This window comes from Serinus canaria, chromosome 4 (assembly GCF_022539315.1).
Source record: "Serinus canaria isolate serCan28SL12 chromosome 4, serCan2020, whole genome shotgun sequence".
In the NCBI taxonomy this organism is placed as follows: domain Eukaryota; kingdom Metazoa; phylum Chordata; class Aves; order Passeriformes; family Fringillidae; genus Serinus; species Serinus canaria.
Window position 1 is genome coordinate 1,421,161 of NC_066317.1, and position 15,814 is coordinate 1,436,974.

At 45.5% G+C, this 15,814-nt stretch overlaps 1 protein-coding gene across 1 annotated transcript; it reads right to left on the reverse strand.

The window, feature by feature from the left end:
• Positions 1 to 40: 40 nt before the first annotated feature.
• PPEF2 (protein phosphatase with EF-hand domain 2) lies at positions 41 to 15,377 on the reverse strand. The gene is given in 15 exon segments (XM_050973459.1): positions 41 to 546; positions 777 to 864; positions 1,389 to 1,552; positions 2,481 to 2,587; positions 3,098 to 3,240; positions 3,915 to 4,100; positions 4,840 to 5,175; positions 5,858 to 6,168; positions 6,171 to 6,375; positions 6,777 to 6,823; positions 7,657 to 7,771; positions 8,794 to 8,969; positions 9,442 to 9,499; positions 10,088 to 10,215; positions 13,355 to 15,377. Coding segments are annotated over 15 exon segments (2,307 nt in total). The 5' UTR covers positions 13,416 to 15,377; the 3' UTR covers positions 41 to 364.
• Between the last annotated feature and the right edge of the window lie 437 nt (positions 15,378 to 15,814).

Genomic DNA, 15,814 nt, shown 5'->3' on the forward strand with positions numbered 1-15,814 from the left:
ATTAAAAGGAAAGCTACAATCAAACAGGTGCTGCCTCATTAAAACACTGCCTACAAGTAATACATTACTTAATACACCCATAACATTTCCTCACAATGACAAGAGAAGCTAAGCTGCATCTTCCCTTTGAGCAGGAAGCTATTTAAAACACAGCTTCTTTTAAAGCGGTCTGAACTGAAGTGCAATTCAACTATTTCACCTGTTAGCTTCCCCAGATGGGTCACAGCTATCACCTACAGTGATGTCTGGTTTGGGCACCTGCCTTCCTCCCTGCTTGCCATCTGCAGGCACAGTCTAGGTTAGGTGGGACAGTCCTGGCTTTGTAGAAATCAAGGCATGGGATGTGGCAACTCTGGGCAGGCTCTCACGACGGGCACTGTTTGACCAGGCGGAAGGCTTCCAGGAACTCATTGAAGTCAATGTTCCCATCCTTGTTGAAGTCAATGCTGCGAACCAAGTCATTAATGCCATCATCCGTGAGTTCAATGTTCATGTGGGAGCTGAACAACTTCCAGGTTTGCTGGAATTCCTCAAAGGAGATGAGACCTGCAGAGGAGCATTTTACATGCTGCAGCTACATCTCCTTATGTGGAGAACACTGGCTAAAATACAGCTTAAAGCAGCAGAGGCATAATACAAATAGACATTGCAGAAGCGTGGGAGGGAGCAGGAGGACCCAAGCCTGAATAAAAACACCTCTATACATCCTAAAGCAAATGCCAAAGCAGAAGGGATCACAGAAGGCAGTGATCAACAGCCCCTGCACATCTGCTTACCTGAATGGTCTCTGTCTATGATCCTGAATATGGTCTCTAAGTTGGATCTGTTTCGATAAATTACTTCTAGCAAGCTTGACTGGATGTGCTGAAAGACATGATCACAGTTTTTATCCTGACAACACCTCTCCTGTCTCCGAGTTGCTACTGCAAGATGTCTCCACAAGCAAGAATATTTTTTTGCTCTCAAGAACTTGGCAGCAGTGCCTTATCAACCAGGTGTGTGATGACTGGACTCTCTGTGCAGCTGCAGAACAGACCATCAGCAACTTGTCCCTTCCCATCAGCACTCTTCTGGGCTAACAGCGAGCTAGGCTGCATTCTATAACCTCTGCAGAGCTGCATTTGCTGGGTCTAATTAAGAAACTGCTGCTTGGAGAGTGAAATACAGTTTTCCTGCTCACAAGCTTGCATCTAAACTACCCCTAAATTTTGATTTCATATCCATCATCTCTTTGTAAAAATGGGCTGGGTGCCTCAGGACTATTTGAGCTCAGGCAAAACTTCCTATCAACTTCCACTGTCCTTTTGTACTACAATGGATTTGTACGTGCTGGGGATCTGGTGAGAGCTGCTCTCATCATGCTTTGATGGAAGGGGCTGAGCGCTTACCTCTTGGCTCCTCTGCTCCATGGCCAGATCATCCAGCCAGGATTTGTACTCCAGCATGCCGTCCTCTGTGCTGCGCACCAGCTGTGGCCTCAGCATTCGCCAGGGCAGTCCCAGCCGCAGCACTGACTCCACTGCTGTCGCCCAGTTGCTCAGAGTGATCTTTCCTGTACACAAAAGGGAGACATCTCTGGGACTCAGGCAGCAAAAAGCACATGAAGGCAAAGACAAAGCCTAAAACAGTGACACACAGTCTAGGTGCTGCTGATAGCACAGCATTATTTCGCAGTGCAGGCACAGGCACACTTCCCTTCCAAGCCTCAGCAAGCTTTTCATGATCGCAACATGTCAAGGCTTATGGGGTTGCAAACATCTGAACAAATGCAATACACTAACTCTGGTATTTCATTAGAAATTTGCAGTCCATTGCCCATTTTAGCAGTGGCTGTAACAACCGAGCTGGATCCCATGAACAGTTTTACTGCCAGGGAAGAAAGCAATGAGCATGATGCTCTCCCCATGAGCATTTCTGCCAGCCACCTTTTCTCCCCTGCCCACCAGTGGACAGTTCTCAGCAACACCTCTTGGTCACTGCACCAACACAGCACTCCTGTCTGCCACAGAGATAAGAACTGTCAGTTTCTTCCAAAGGCTCTGACGGAGACAACTGCCATCTAAGGCATCCCTCACTTTTCTCTTCCCAGTGATTTTAGACTTCAGGGATGAAAGGGCTCTGGAGACCACCTAGCCCTTTGCCAGTGACACAACAGACATGTTCCAGGTCATCTTTCCCAAGGCTTCATCAGTACTCCAGCTGCAAGGAGTTCTTCTAGGACCAGCCTCAATTACTGCACCTCAGGCTAATGACATCCTGCTTTTCCAGCACCCCCACTGACACCACATGGTGTCAGTCCGAGGCATCCACAGAGACTGAGTGATGGCAAATGAGCTCTGGCAATGTCTGATACAGCCTCCCCATGACAGCTGGTAACAACTGTCAGTGAGCAGTCTCCCAACCAACCACAAAGTCAAAGTAGTCCCTTCAGCCCTATCCGACCAGCCAATGAACCCGCACGTCCCTCAGCTCTGAGTTACCTGTATTGTCCCTGTCATAGGACTTGAAGGCACTGATGAGAGCTGAGGTGTGAGCAAAGAGCTTTTCCCGCAAGGCTCGAAAGGCTGACTCCTCTACTCTGCTGATTCTGGAGGATGAAGAACAGAGAAAAGCACTTAAAAGACTGGCTATGAACCACAAGAAAAACCACCTTCCCTCCCAGTGCTCTACCTGGCTTGTCCATGGATTGCCCAGACCCTCACACAACTGCTCTGCACAGCTGCAGCGGCATCTCAGCACTTGTGACAAGGCACTGCATGCCCTGGGCACAGTTCCCTGCAGCTGATGCCAATTTGTGAAGTAACAACCCAAAAGAGAACCTCAGCAAAAGTGAAAAGTTAAAACCTGACATGGAAAAGAGGGACTGAAAAAAATCAGCAAGCTTTAGAAAAATCCCCTTGAAATTTTGTTAACAACCCCTTCTCAACCCTTGAGCTTTCTTAGTAACTTCAAGTACAAAGCCTAATCCCTCCTGTAGAGCTATTCTTTAGAAAATCAAGCTGTGAAAGTTCATTTCCAGAGTCAAACTTTCTAAAAGCTCACTAAGTTTTCCCTTTGGAAATTTTGACTTGGCAATAGAGCAACTAGAAAGCCTTGCCTTTGGGTCATGGTGAGTAAATGGGCTGTCTTGTTGGCTTGGTACTGAACAAAGTGGGGGATGAGGTCTGGTCCCAGCTTCACATAGGCTCCCCTGTTGCTGCCAATCTCATAGTAGTTTGAGGCTGAAAAGATGGTCAGCACCTAATCCCAAAAAAAAAAGGCACTGGCAGTCAGTACATACATCCTGTAATATTGATGTATGTGTAAACAATACACCCGATCCCCTCCCGAGCCCACAGACTGTGAAAGCACCATGTCATATGGAGAAGAGGGAGAGACAGGTGGCAGCCGGCCTGGAAGCCTTGCAGGTGTGAGTTCCTTGTGGGTGGCACTGGTCACATGAGGATCTGGTTACATGCTGGGCTTCTGCAATTTTCCTGTGCTCTCTCCCAATAATTCCACTCTCCAGAGTCTGAGTGCCCTGACAAAGCCACTGACCTGACTGTGCATCTTCTGAAAGCAAAATTTTGCTGCTGCAGCTCATAGCACCCTTTTGTAGCTCATCTGCAGGAACAGCTGCACTAAGTGGGGGCCACGGCACAAGTGGGTTCAGATCTTTTCTCAAGCATCACACACAAGGACATGGTTTGCCTGCACAGCCATGTCCCCAGCACAGCAGGTGGCTCCAGAATGTCCTCAACTAAGACTTCAGAGGGAAACACTCTTCAGTTAACTCCCAGTAAGCCTGTTCAAGGATTTTTCATGTGCTTAAAGCCCCACTGGAAGAAATGCAGAATTGAGACAAGCCACCTCCGCAGAAACCCCACCCTGGCAGGGTGGAAATCCAAATACCCTTCAGACCACCCCCAACTGACCTTACGGTTGTGACAGAACTCGTAGCCCTCCTGCTTGCACTCGTGAGAGCGGATCAGGAACTGCAAGCTGTACTTGTCAAGGAACTTCTCCGTCACATCAGGCCCAAAGTAGCAGCCACCACCTCGCACCTTATTTTCTCTGCAGCCCTCCTGAGGCATGGGGTCGCTCCAGAGGATGTCTAAAACCTGAAAGGATTGGCAAGGTTCACTAAGCAAATACAACTCAGTCTTGGAATCCCTCCCTAGACTGCTGCTATAACCAGAGTGCAAGGGAACAGATATTTTTCTTGCATTCCAGCTGAAGACTATCACAGATCTAGGCCACCTCAGAACTGGCAATATTGTTGGCCATGATCTACAGGCACATCCTAAGTGTCTGGGGAAAGAGGAATGTGCATAAGTCAGGCCTGATACAAGCTTTGCCTTTGCTAGCATTAAGATGTCCAAGAGCCTTGGCTGTCTTCCTCCATCCCAAAACACAAGTCCCGGGGCAAGAACAACCAGCAGATCCTGAGGCCATTAGCAGGCTTAGTATAAAACGCCTTTGTTCTCTAGCCAGGACCTTCCACAGCCTCTAGAAATACAAGTGCTAACTCAGTAACCACTGTGTGGATTAAGGCTTAATCCCTTTAACCCTGACTTCAATATATAGCGCTATAGTGAAAAGGTGTGCATCATTGGAAGGTCACATGTAACCTCAACTAAGTAACAGTTTTTTTCAGAGTGCACGGAAAAGACTCTAGGGCTGGAAAAACAAGGAAAGGAAGTCCCTAGCTGCTCCTCCCAGAAGGTAACAAAGGTCCCCAATGAAACAGGCCCATGGCCTCAGAGAGCAGCCCTTCCTAGCCACCTACCACTGAATGACCAACTGCTGCAGGAGGCGCCCACAGCACATCGAGCTCAGGACCCTGCTAAGACTCCTCACCTGCTTCCACTCCTCGTGGCGAGTCCAGCACGGCTCATCCGCATCCTTCAAGGAGACCATGCTGGAATAGGTGAGCTCCTCTGGCTCTGACTCGCTGATGTCTACCAGCCGGCGGCACGTGTCGATTTGCTCCTGCACCGTCTGCCGGAGCCACCTGGAGAACTCCAGCCTGTTGGCTGTGCTGGGAGCCTGGGCTGACTGGGGCTGCAGAGATAACCTGGGAGCTGCCTCAACCCCTGCTGCATCAGTGCCTGATTCGCTCTCCCCGTTTATGGCCTGGATTTGTGGTTTTCTACTCGATTCGTTTCTTTTCTTCAGCCTTAACACAGAAATAAACTGAAAGATATGAGAGAAACAGAGCTGATAACACAGCATGAAACCCGGACCTCCAGCTCTAACGTCTTCCATTGGCAGACTTCAAGTGATCCGGGCCTCCAAACTCTATTCCCTTCTTGCCATCAACTGCTGCTTGACTATGGGGAACTATTAATGCCATCCTCTCAGACAAGCCATCCTGGGTTTGCAGCTGGGCCTCACACCCATCACATCTCATTCTTCCTCATTGATTTCCTGCACACAGATTTCATCTGCAATGGGATTTATGCAGCAGAGCAAAGGAAGGATGAATGACTAAGGCAAGAGTTGTGATTTTATTTGGAAAAGGAAAGGGGTATTTCCCAATGGGTGAGTGAGGCAGAGAAGTTAAACGATTTATCAAACTCCTTCTGGAAATCTAGGGGGTAAAAACAGGCTAAGGAACTGTGGGACAATGTCTCATCATGACTCTATTTTTATTTCAGCACCAGAAATTTTTATTCCAGAAACCAACAGTGATTGATCCCTCCACAGCTCCTGCACGCACACTAACAAACCATAGCCTATACCTAAACACAACCTTGTCTAGGAAGACCATCTGTTAGATTTGTCTTGTCAACAGCTAAGCTGGTATATAGAAATCAGCTTCTCCCCACAAATCAGCAACACTGCTGTCTCAGAATAACTGGGAAATAAAACCTACTTTGTCCCTTTGAACTTTCTCAAGCATGTCCAAGTCAGTGGTGTCAGAGATGCCCCCGTGAATAATGAGGACTTTCTGATCAATCAGGGTGGCCAGGGGCAGCCAGCAGAAGACATTCTGAAACATCCTCAAGATTTTCTTCCCATGCACCTGAAAGAAAAAAAGAGATAAGACATCAGGTCTTCTGAGGGCATATCTCTCATGGTAAAGGAGACACAAACATAGGCCTACCTTGTATTTCTGCATCACTTCCTTGGTGAAACCATAGCTAAAGGAACAGGAGAAAGGAAGCTCAGTGGGATTTTGCACAAGGCCCTCGACATGGGGCTCAGCCCTGCACAGAAGCCATACCGTAAGTTCACCATGTGGTCCTCGTGGTTCCCGCGGTTGAGATGAACCTCCTTGGGATAGATCAGGAGGAAGGTAAAGAGGATAACAAGGATCTCAAGGGACTGCTTGCCTCTGTCTACAAAGTCTCCATTGAACACGTAGGACTTGGAAGGAGAAGGAAGGCCATTCTGTGAAAACAAGGAACAGGCAGATGTCACTGGAGAGGCCGCTCCAAGGTGTCCGTATGCCCTCCCCCCAGCTGCAGCCTCTCACTCCTGTCCCAGATTACAACAGATTCTTGCTCATCTTTATCCTGTGGGCCCCAGCAGTGAAACTGGCAGTCACGAAGAGTGGTCATTGGTATCAGCACTAGAAAAACACCCATTGGCATTAATAAAATGGACACAGATATCAGATTTTCTAGTCAGCAAGGGAATAAGCTACTGATTTGTGAAGCCATTTAAAACCAATCCAATTGACTTGGAGAAGTGCACATGAATGGCCCAATTTTGCTAACACTTCTCAACATGACTCATGGGATACCCAGTGTAATGCCTAGACAGCCTCCCTCTCCAAATTTGGTGCCTACCTTGTAAAAGATGAGGAACAGGTCATCCAGCTGGCCATGTAAGTCTCCTGACAGGAACAAAGAGATGCATCACAATATGTTTACCTTGAACTTCAAAAACACCAATACATAACTTGCTACGAACTAGGTCCTTTATAAATTAATCCCCACAGAAATACTTTGGGAAGTGCAAGCCTAGAGGAAAAGGACATGATGTAAGACTTGAGCTGAAATCTGAGAAGGACAGTAAAAAAACCCTACACCATCTGCTGAAGACTGATTTAGAAGCTTTGTTCATTTATCTCTTGTGATGGCACAAGATTCTCATTATGTGGGAGAAAGCTTAGCATTCAAACTTACAATCTAATTCTCATTTAACGTAATATTGGAGAGAGAGGTTTGTTTTCCAGAAGCTGACTGCATCAAAAGTATGTACTATGTATTTTTCAGAAATATCTCAATATTTTGACATTAGTCAGAGTAGAAAAAAAGTGAAAAGCTTTGGCTCAAATTTACTTATAGGACGCAAGGAGGCATTAACATTCTAGATCTGCATGCATGCGCTGATGCTCATGCATGCAGAAAAGCTACAGGATTTTGTTGTTTAGATAATCCCAGACTACAGAACAGGTCAGACCACTACCATGTTTTGTGACCAGTCCTCAGCTGGAGGTGGTTTCTGTGGCTTAATAAAACAACTCCGAGCTTGGGGTGAGAGAAAAAAGACCACCTGGGTATTTCAGACAGACCCAGCTGCCTCTCAAGGCACCACACAGTTGCTTATAGAGGGCACTGTGTTCCACGTTCAGTACAGAGCGGGGCATCGTGCTCTCGCTGTCATTGTCTCTCTGCCCCACCCTCCCGTAGGAGCATTTCACCCCAGAGGCTGCAAGGGACCCACCACACACAGTGACCTCCTCGCTGTAGCAGGTGGAGACGTGGCTGATGTTTGGCAACTGCTTGAGGTGCTTCCTGGTCTCATGCAGGAGGTTTAAGACATAGCGAGCATGGAGCTGCTACTAGGAAAAAGTAAAGGGATTAAAGCAGGAAATCAGTGGCCTCTGAGCAGCATCACTGTGACTGGAAAAACTCCACCAGAATAGACTTGATGGCAGAAATTCTCCCTGGGATGGCAGTCTATGCTGGCCTATGGGCTTACAAACAAGATGAGGGAAATACTGGGAAACAGCAGGATGGCAGACACTTGCACAAGGCAGCCCAGCCTCAGCACTGAGAGGGCTGGCAAGGCAACCCTAAAGCCCCAGCACCTTGTGGACAAGGCTACACCCACTAGGCCACACCACCTCCAGGAGCAGCAGAAATTCCAGTCCAATATCACAGGTAAGAAAGTTGCTCTCTAGATCTTTCTTAGCTTTTCCACATTGAACCTGTCTGTGAGTTTCCATGTGTCCTGAAGTGATAGATATGCTCAAAGCCAGGGTGTAGGCATTTAACACAGCAGGGACACGAGACACCTTTGGCTTACAAGTTCTCGTTGGAGAAGGGATGTTTTGGCCTATTTTGCAGTTCAGCACATCAGCTGAGGGATGGCAGTAGAACACTGCAGTTGTATGAAGGCTTGTCTTATTAGTTCTGGAGTGGTACTCAGCTTCCTCATCAAAAAACTCAAAACTGACATTTTAAACCAGAGTCCAAGTTGCATAGCACCAAACATTGTAATTAGCCGTTTCCCTCTGGGACATCCTATACTTATTTACAAATTGAGAAATTGAAACAAAAAACAATGACAAGCCTCAACATGAGCTGTTGCTGATTTTTCCCTTTAAAAATGAAATTCAGGTTAATATTGGTACACCCCTACATAAAGCGTTCAGTTTTGTCAGGTGTACATTTTCAGGAAGAACATTTCTATGGCATAAGGAAATACCATATAGTTTCCAACACCGTTTTGTTTAACAGCCAGCCAGCTTGTTATACTCCAGGCAACTGAGCTTGGTAAGAAAGTTAAGACCAAATTATCTATCCTAGACCCCTGTTCAGAAAAGGGGAGAGCATGATACCTTTTTGGGATCCTTACTTGTTTCTGTTGGAAAGCTTCCAGCAAGGCTGTGGCATGGTCAGGGAGGAGTGGGAAAGAGAGATGGGGTCCAGTGTAGGAGTCTGGCACCTCTATGGATTCATAGTCACAGTATTTTTCCAGCTCTGCCTCTTTGTAACTTTCCCCACTTATGAACATGCGACTGATAAAATCCCCTGGACAGCAGATTAGTGGGGTTGATGAAAAAAAAAAAAAAGAAAAGAAACAGACAAAAAGTGGTTAATTGGCTCCAGGTACCATCCTAGTAATTTGCTACATAAGTGCTGTTTAGTTAGGCTGGCACTCAAGAGCAGCCATGGATGCTGGGTACCACTTGGCACTGCTACAAAACTTGCAGTGGGGGAAAGGCTGCAGAGACAAATTCCCATGTGCAGTGTGCACCATTCTGTGAATCTCTGAAAACATACTGAACCTTTATGCCTCCTTCCAGCTCCTCAGAGCAGGACTTGCCCCACATCCTTTACACAGCTCATAGTCTCCAATTCACCCTCTAATCCCGATGCCATCACTCTTGAGACGCGGCCACATGCGCCATCCTGAAGATTGCCCAGCACTGGGCAACAAATTCTACAGGGCTCAGCTTTCAGAGCTGCTGGTGCCACATCTACAAGGAGCACACAAACTTACTCTCTTTGCTGCTGCTTGGTGTGAACTGGTCCATGAGGTAACTGAAGAAGTTGTGAAGCTGCAGGAAGAGAGAGAGCCCATCATTCACCCCAGAATGAAATTCAACAGAGTACAACCTATCATAATCATCTTTCTGGAAGTTTTACCTCTGCCCTCCTCATGCCGTCTGGTACGTACAGCTACTCTCATTGTACCAATTTAAGTTTTGACTTTCTTGAGATGAAGTCAAAACAGTGGCTTTACCTTCAGCCACAGGCAGAAGTACACTATGAGCCCTTCCTGTCTCTGAGAGCAAAGCAGCCATGTAAGAGAATTTTAATCAAAGTTAAAACATAACAAACATAGTAGACTTGCCTGTTGTGTTTAGACTCCAGAAAAGCTCTGTTAAATGGCTCTTAGGGCTTGCTTTTGAGGTTCATTGCTTTGTGTTTCACGCAACACATGCAGGCAGGGAATCAATAGGTTAAAAAGGGGCAGAAAACTGGGTTTTCTGCCCCTTTTTAACCTACTGATTCCCACTGAAGCACTTAGAGGGGCCCACTGAAGCACTTGGAGAGTTACCAGCCAGCAGCCAGAAAGGCAGAGTCTGGCACAGAAACCACCTTCCCATGTGTTTTCCTACCTGCTCTTTTCCTCAACACCGTACCTTGATCTGATCCTGCTCGCAGGAATACTCAATGGATTGAAAGATTCTCCAGGTGCAGCGGCGGCGCATTTCCAGCCGAGCCACATGGCGCCGATACCACTGCTGGATCAAGACAGCTGCCTTGAAAGCTGGGGAACAAGAACAGAACCAAACTGCTGAGCGGCACTGCCTGCAGCTGAGGCACCTGCAACAACTCCTTCCCCACTCCTGGAAATAGAACCTTTCATTTTCAGGAAAAAGTTACTAAGAACTGTATTCTTGTGCCTAAGGGCAAAAAAATCTTTTCTTTTTGCCTTCTTTCTTGCAAGAGGTTGACCGGACCCTTCCTGCCCAGAGAACTCTGAAGCACTTCCAGCCATTGCTGCTGGTTCCTTCAGCACCAGTGTTAACAATAAATTATTAAGGCCTGTAAGCCCTAACATGTTCTTCCATATTATTAGACAATATCCTCCCTTTCTACCTACCTTGATCATTTTTATATCCCTCTTACCATCTCTAGGTGCCAGGTTTTCAGGAAACCAGAAATTTAACTGAAGCCATGCCAAGAGCTGGGAGAAGACAGGATACCAAGTTTCCTTCTAGAGCCTTAAATAAGAGGGTTTTCTACCTCTCTTTACGCCAAATAAATACCTCAGCTTTTGCAGTTATGGAAAAACTTTAGAAGGACTCTACAATAGCATAAATATCAACATACCATTACTTTACAATAAAATAAAGACAAAACTACCCCCACAGTGAAAAAGGGGAGGCAGAGCTTTGGCCATTAATGGCACAGAATGAACAAGATGCCAGAATTTCCAGATACCTGTTTGAGGCTCAAGCCACAGCCAATGCTGACACGAGATGCTTCCCACCAAATTACAGGTATCTGCCCATGGATCTTTTAAACACAACCTCTGTATTCTCCCAATTCCAGTGTGTTACCTTCAAAAATTATTTTAGATGGGGTGAGTACATATTTCAAGTGAAGTACATTGGTGCAGTTTCACTTTTCCAAGTTCTGCCACAAAATTTAACCTCTAGAGTCTCTCATCCTCCTTAGCTGTCCTTGATCCCGCTTGGACCAGCTCTGCTACTTGGCACCTCTCTTTGGATTACACTGCATCCCTTCCTGTTCCTTTCTGGAGCCCCACCTGGGACTTCTATGCTTACAACATCTAACACTGCTTCTCCGTGATCTTTAGCTGAGGGGGGAAAGGGATGACTGCTCTATCCACAAGCTGGCTTCAAAATCCAAGGGAAACAACAGAGATAGGGAACTAGGCCTGCTGCAGAAAGTGTATTCCCCTGCCACATTCACCAAAGCAGGAAGAGCAATGGGAGGTGTGGAAAATCTTCATTAAAAAGAGGAAAATCCCTCATCCCTACCCAAAGGCTGCTATACACCGGCAAGAGATAAAGAAATCATATTAACTCAATCAGCTTGCATTAATTACACAACAAATGGCCTTCCAGGTACTTTAGCAAGAAACAGTGACCTTTCCCTAAAGAAGGTATCTCAATGCATCATATATTGAAAATAATAATCCTTTCAAATCATGATTCTCTTTCAGCACTGGGAATTGCAGAGCACAAAAAAGGAATATCTACAGCTGCTGTTCAGCAGGGGTGTGAGACACCCTGAAGTTGTGGTCAAGAAGGTAAGATTTGGCAAGCCTTAACTCAGGAATAACTTCTGTATTCTTTGCCTTCTCTCTTGCTGAGAAAATGCTAACTGATCTGCTAGGCTTGGAAAAAATTCCTTGTGATAAGTCCACACATACTAAAACCTTTGAAACAGTAAAAACTTAAACCAATGAAAGACATGTTATCAAGTGCACAGTTAACAGAAATCCCACCATCAACAGCATTTAAGGCCCAGATAGGCAAGGCACTGGTTTTTACTCTACTTTTATGGAGACTGACCATGCAACTGAAAAAAATGAGTATTCTAATTTAGCAGTTTACCTGGGTGAGTTATATCTGGCAGTGTTTGTATCATTTTGGGGGAAAAAAAAAAATCAACAGAGAAAGATTTATCGACATTTTATGATGATCCAAACAATGTAATCATATAAGCTGCTGAAAGCATAACAAAGTGGCAGCACTCAAACCAGACTACGCTCCAAGGCAGGGCCAGTTGAACAGCTCTGCTCCTACATTGTCCTTTGAAAATAGCCTTCAGACCCTGGACACAGGGGACTGGGATGACATTTGGCATGCTGCATTTGGGCAGAAAGTCCTAAGCAGCTGCTCTGCTGCAAATGGCCAAATTTGAAGCGTGTTGGGAGCCAAAGGTTACAAATTCAGAGAGGCTTTACTGCTGTGGGAAACTGTTGCTGAGCTATCAGATGTAATACAAGGTCTCAAATAAGTAACTAGTGTTCTATTACACTTGCTCATCTTAAAATAACCCTGTCAGGAAAGTCCACGGACCTCTGGTGCTATGGGTGACGGGTAAGTCTAACTTAAATAAAAAGAGTTTTTCAATAGTGGATGGTAGCAAACAAAAGTGTGAGTCACAACCTTATCCCTACTTTCAATCCATATTTTCTTCTCCCAACACTTGCAAACAGTTTGCCCCATCCGGCTGTTCTGGCAGTGCTTGTGGCTGCATGATTGAAACAACAAAGAAAAGACTCTTTATTTACTTTTTAACTCTTCCTTCTATCTAAGGTCTTCCTCATCAACTCCCTTTGCCCGGCAGCAGACACAGGCACACACCCACAAAATTAATACCATTACAGAGGGCTTAAAAATATAAATCACCACAACTTTGAGAGCCATAGACAAGTCTGGATTATTAGCAGAGATTAAGAGCACTGTGCTGATGTAACTAGACAAAATGAACACTTTTTGCTTGACAGCTTTTCATAGACAAACCATCTCACCTTCTTTGTAACTAGATTTATTTTGGCTGCACTAGTAAGAGCCTTGGAAAATAATCCAGGAGAAGCAGCAGGGTGACATCTCTCTCACTGTCAGCAGACACAACACCTGCATTACCCAGCAAGTGTTTCATCCAACAGGTGTTGGTGCTAACTGTAGCTTTCTTCTCTGGTTAGGCTTGAGTGGATTTTAACCCACTCCTGGTCTAAATAGCTGTTATTTCCTCAAGCCTGTTGTCTTCTGCCTGACACCTGAGAATTCTTGTCACAGGATACTGAAAGACAGAACCTCACTTCAATGCTACGAAGAAAATCCTGGGGAGAAACACATTCAGTTCAATCTCCCAACAGCACATGCAGGAGCAAACAGGGTAAGATCACTTTTCTAAGAATCACTCACCGTTTTCAGACTTCTGCAGGGAGTACTTGTACTGGACATTGACAGAACTACCAGATCCCATGTTCTCCAACCAATGTTCCAATGTTGCAGAATGGCCCAGTGTCACCAAAACCACAAAAGAGATGCAGGGAAGACCATTTGGTCACAATCAAAACAGCTTCAACATGTCCCACAGTGCCAAGAATCTACAATTAAATATATTAACAATATCATTGATCAGATTATGCCCAAGTACATTTGCTACTACGAGGTTTCTGCAGCTACTCCCAGACATTCAGATGAGGATCTCTGTCTCACTGCTTCACATTTGAAGTGAGCTTTATAAACAGGAATCAGTTCAGCACCTTTAGCTACTTGCATAGAAATAGGTACTGTGATTGTTTGCAAACATAAAGAGCTTTTCAATACTGATCAAGAGCTGTTAAAAAGTCACTGAGAAGCAGTATGTGTAGACAAACATTCTGTAGTGCAGACAGATATTCACATAGTCCCCTCTAAAGTATAGCTCATGATGAGGGATGAACACCAACCTGATATTTAATCTAACCACAACTAGCAGGAAGCCAAGTCTAAAATAGCAATTAGCTATCAGAAGAAAATAACCAGCTTTGTTAAGCACTGCTTGCCTTCATCCTCATGCATCTGCTTGAGTGTGGGAGTGTATTATACCATCAATTGCCAGTATAAAAGGACAGATGGCCAGACTTCAGTAAGCTCACTGCTGTGGAAGCTCTGGTCAGGGTAGACAGATCTTAAAGAAAGATTAGGTCAAACTCTGAAGTTTCTCACTTTGAGGGTAACCAGACATTTTTCCTCTGGAAAATAAATAGTCACTGCCAAAGCAGCCCCAGGCTGTATCACTGAAGAATTCAACAGATTTTTATTTTCCCCTGAAATTCAGGGAAGACAAAGCTGAGAAAAGGAGAAAAAGAAATAAACACTTGTAAAAATGTTAAGACTGGTGTTGGCAGGAGAACACAGCTCAAAGTATTTTGAAGGGTCAGGACAGAGTAACTACAGGGGCACCACTGCCCAGGAGAAGGAAAAGTCCTTCTCCTTTCCTCACTTCCTGCAATCCTTTTGTCTCCTTCAATCTCTTTCCACCTACCCCACGTCTTTCCTCTCAAAATAGCTCAGATCTGCACAAACGCTAATTGAAGGAGCACGTCCGGTGTTGCCTAAGGTGAGCGAGCCTCGTTGGCTCAGGAAGGTGAGCCCTGCTCAGCTACAGCACAGGGAGGTTCTAAAGCACAGCAACGGCTGCAACTCTCCCTCCCTTGCCCAGCATGCCCAGCTGTACAATGGCATCCTCACAATGCCACAAGCAGGAGACACAACAGGGTACGTGGCAATGCTCTCAGCAAAATACCTACACTCTTGTTAATTCTAGCAGTGTCATTTCATAGCAATGGCACTAATTGCCTGAAATCACTGCTAAATGACACCCAGTTTTACCTAGTGCCTTACCTGCTTTGTGCTCCAGCAATGCAGGTACTCTGACAGCTTTCCAGATTATTAACTACTCCAAGGGACAATTGCACACAAAACTCACCAGTTATAGCTCTTGTTTGTAACCTCCTGTACCAGGGAAATCAAAGATCTGGAAGAAGTTTGGAACTTCTGAGCATAGGCCCATCTAGCCTACACAAACAAAAACTTCACTTAATAACACAGATCTGAGGATTTCAGCAAGTTTTAGGTTTCCAGAGAAGCAATGATAAAAATTATTAATTCTGCATTGGCCCCTTCCCCCAGAACTAAAACACTTCTAGGTAACTTGTAAAACAATGGAGAACAAACTTGAAGCAAACACTCAAGCATGGTGTTCAGTACTTTGCCTGCTGAGGATGTGTTCAGGGGTACCACCTGCCTGCTTTGATAAAATGTGACCCTGCATTTGAGGTCACCTTTGGCAACAATTTTTCTCTTATTTCCTTTGCTCTCTGCAAAACAAACAGGCATTTATTATTTGAGCAGCCCTACTTTAAACACATTTTCCCATCCATAGCTAGGGATAGCCTAGAGTTAGTGTGCCCTAATTATCATATCATAAAAAGGCTTATCAACAGGTCCCTCCCAAGCAGTTGCTGGAGCCATAAACTTCTTCATTTGTTGCCCTCAGATTTTTGTCAGGGCCACAACCTGAGCAAAGGAGTGCACAGGAGTAAATCAGGCTCCATTAGAATCAAACCTGTTCCAAGGCTGGAAGGACTGAGGAAGAAACAAAACCAGTCCAACTGCTCAGCACCTTGGATCCTTCCTCATCCACCCAACAAGTAACATGCACCCTTCCCTTCCTAAATTTCTGCACCTAAGAAATGGAAGAGGAACAGAGACCCATTAAGACACAGCCTCAAAGACTGGATGAACTGAGCAGCAGCACCACTTCAGGTGCAGGATGTATTAACTTCCAGGGGAGAAATATGTTCCATCCAGGAAACAGCCAACTACCAAGCACTC